Consider the following 3,572-nt stretch of genomic DNA (forward strand, 5'->3'; position numbering starts at 1 on the left):
TATATTATTATTATATATATATCATATAGTAATATATCTATATATATTATGTATATATTATATATATATATATATATGTGTATATATATACATACATATATATATATATATATATATATATATATATATTTATATATATTTCATACACATAGATATCCAAGACATAATAGACTATCACCTTGTTCAGGCCGCATGTATCAGTTTTTCTTTCTGAATATGCTGGGGATTGATCTAGCGGTTACTGTTAAAAGGGGATCGTATTGAGGTAGTATATGTTTTAGTTTCAAGTCGTTTGTTTTCATTGGAATCTTTCAATGGGGAACCTCTTAGCACAAAGTAGCACGAGAGCCTGAATTGTTTGCCTGTTCAGAAGTTGTTTATCGCGGACATTGATGCTCTTGTGAAGTTGCTCATCATATAGAATGCTCTTCATTTTAGCAATGGGGTTGGTGGACAATTGTATGTGATATGAAATAGTCCTTCGTGGGAAAAGCAGAACGCGATTGCACTTATATATTCTCATCGATGTTATTCAGTATAGCTACATTTCAAATTCCTATGGCATGCACCAGTACATATACAGATGAAAGGTTACCTGCAGAGCATAAATTGGTTGGAAACTTGAAACTTGTGGCGCTTTCGCATAACTTTTGTTGCTTTTTAACAGCTGGACTCGTAGTCTCAAACCTAATGCATATAATGCATGTGATCACAATGAGATCTCACGCAATTTAATTGATCTTGAGTTCGTTAATTGTCGTGTATGGCTCTCCAGGTAGCTGACGTTCTGGCAGAGTTCCTACCTGTTATCAACGGTACTGCTATGGTGGCGGTGGGTGGCACGGAAACGGGTGATGATCTAAATCATTTCAATGAACATGGAGCACATGTTGTGATCGCCACGCCGGGACGCATGGAAGAGCTTATGCGGCGGTCACAGGCGATGAATCTGAAGGTATATCCTAACTCGCCGAAGAAGCTTCAATTTAAAGCGAGACCGGTAGTAATCTATCTATTCTTGGACATGCTGACAATATTATAGCCAGGCTTTGCTATTCTCTGAAGTGTATTTCCGATTATCATTTTGTCTGGTTTGCACTCCTTCCCGTCTCTTTTCTGTGTGGTTGCATGACTCTAATTGTTTTCATCGAAACGCTCAGGAATTGGAAATTCTAGTGCTAGACGAAGCCGATCGTTTGTTGGATATGGGGTTTGAAAAGTCCATCAATAATATTTTGAAGCAATTACCAAAACAAAGGAGGACGGGTCTGTTTTCAGCTACTCAAACGCAACAACTGGATCAGATCATTCGTGCCGGATTGCGCAACCCTGTGCGAGTAAACGTGAAGGTGGATTTTATAGCTTAGATTTTGTCATCTGTTTTCCCTCCTATCTTTTTCTAGTCAGCCGCAGTTATACATTTTGAATGGAATAATATTCCATGCGAGGTACCGTTTTTTAATTTTATTTTATCCAATTAAGTGACATTTCTTGAAATCTTCACATATTGATGTCAAAGGTCACAACGGGGACCAATACTCTCAGAAGAAGCACGGCCACGCCGGTGTCCCTTAAAAACTTCTTCATGGTTTGCGGATACGAAGATAAACTATCCCAATTGGTCGCTTTCATGGAAACGCACATTGATGAAAAAGTAATCGTGTACATGAACACTTGTGCATGTGTGGACTACTTCCATAGTCTCCTCGGTGGCATATTTACTAGGCGAAAGGTGCGTGTATACTTTTTGCATCTAAGTCTTCACTGTGTTAAAGGTTTCGTTTTAACTATTGGCATTGTCCGACCCATCGTCAACTGCTCGGTCAATCCATTGGTTGGTAAACAATATCGCATACTCATTTGAACAAATTGCATTTCCTAAATAAATTGCAGACCAGGATACAGTTACATTCACTTCATGGTAAAATGGTACATAAAAAACGCTCGAAAACATTCGAAGCGTTTAAAAACAGTGTTAGTGGGGCTTTGCTATGTACCGACGTGGCTGCTCGTGGTCTTGACATGCCCGATATCGACTGGGTAGTTCAATTAGATCCCCCCCAGGATCCCGATCAATTTGGTATGTCATTTTACGTTCGTCTCTGATAATCTGGAAAAAAAAATCCCCGTTTGTGGGTGTAGGACTGATGTGATTCTTTTTGGCATTTCAGTACACAGATGTGGCCGTACTGCTCGTCAAGGTCGAGTCGGTAGTGCGCTGGTGTTCTTGGCACCGCATGAGGACACATACGTTGCTTTCATGAGGAAACGAACTGTTCAAATGCACGAGATGAAGCTAGATCTGAATGCCGATGATGTCTTTAATACTGGCAGGGACGTTGCACTGCAGGACCGTAGTGTCTACGAGAAAGGGCTGACAGCATTTGTGTCATTTATACGATCATACAGAGAACACAAATGCTCAATCATCTTTCGAGTTCGCGATCTAGATATGTTGGGTATATGCAGGTCCTTTGCGCTGTTGACGTTGCCTCGAATGCCCGAACTCAAATCAGTCAGTCAGGGACGCACTTCGGGGACCACAGCAGACAGCTTGACAATCAGTGAGGCAGAAATCGATGTTCAAAAAGTATCGGATTGCAATACACCTCCCGGAAATGAAGAGGAAATCGAGAAACTGAATGAGGACCATGTTAAAAAGAGATCAGGGGAACAGTCTAATGTACTTACTGGATCGCACGTGGAGAATGCAACCCCGACTTATTTATATCCGCCATGCCCAGTAGATCCATCAACAATAGCATATAAAGATAAAAACAGAGAGGCGCAAAGGCAGCAGAAGTTGGTTATGGCATCGGCAAGGGGTGAACACGAGCATACGAAACGAAGGAAAAAATCAGAACAGCCTACAGCGTGGTCACAACAGAAGGTATGTGCTTGGTGTTGTTTTCGATCTCGCATTTTAACTGTGAGGAAACATCAAAATAATCGGCACTGCTATATGACTAGTACTAATACTTATTCTCGCAATGTCTAGGAACGGAAATTGATAAAAGAAAAGAGACGAGATATTAAAGCAAAGAAACGAGAGTGGCAACATCAGCAAACTTTGGCTGATGCTGCTGATGGTGAGTATTGGATTAGTACCTAATGTTTGTCATTTAGCTACAGAGGAAATGTTAATTCTGCATCGACATATATTGTACTACAATCCAAAGTGATACGAAGTTACTCGATTACATTGCCTGTGGCATTTGGTTATGGCAGTCGTGTGATTTTACCCGTGCATAGTTGATATATCTATTTGATAGGGTCTACTATCTACATCTCGATGCCTGCATGATGCACGTGTGTGTGCATGTGCATGGCTGTGTGTGAACGTAGATATCTATATATTTAAATCTATATCTATACGATGTATATATATTTATGCATATGTATATATATGTATATAAGTATGTATATCTGTATATGTATATATATATATATATATATATATATGTGTGTGTATGTACATCTATATATATAACTATATATATATATGTGTGTGTATGTACATCTATATATATAACTATATATATATATGTGTGTGTGTATGCGTGTGTGCATGG

The 3,572-nt window shown here is 39.3% G+C and overlaps 1 protein-coding gene across 1 annotated transcript; it reads left to right on the plus strand.

Moving 5' to 3' along the window:
* Window positions 1-763: 763 nt before the first annotated feature.
* On the plus strand, window positions 764-3,112 carry SARC_02492 (hypothetical protein; the record flags this gene model as incomplete). Its single annotated transcript, XM_014303736.1, has 6 exons — window positions 764-955; window positions 1,161-1,349; window positions 1,520-1,732; window positions 1,894-2,080; window positions 2,172-2,890; window positions 2,999-3,112. The coding sequence occupies 6 exons, from the start codon at window positions 764-766 to the stop codon at window positions 3,110-3,112; spliced, it is 1,614 nt and encodes a 537-aa protein (XP_014159211.1).
* Between the last annotated feature and the right edge of the window lie 460 nt (window positions 3,113-3,572).

The sequence above is a fragment of the Sphaeroforma arctica genome (genome assembly GCF_001186125.1).
Source record: "Sphaeroforma arctica JP610 unplaced genomic scaffold supercont1.113, whole genome shotgun sequence".
In the NCBI taxonomy this organism is placed as follows: Eukaryota; class Ichthyosporea; order Ichthyophonida; genus Sphaeroforma; species Sphaeroforma arctica.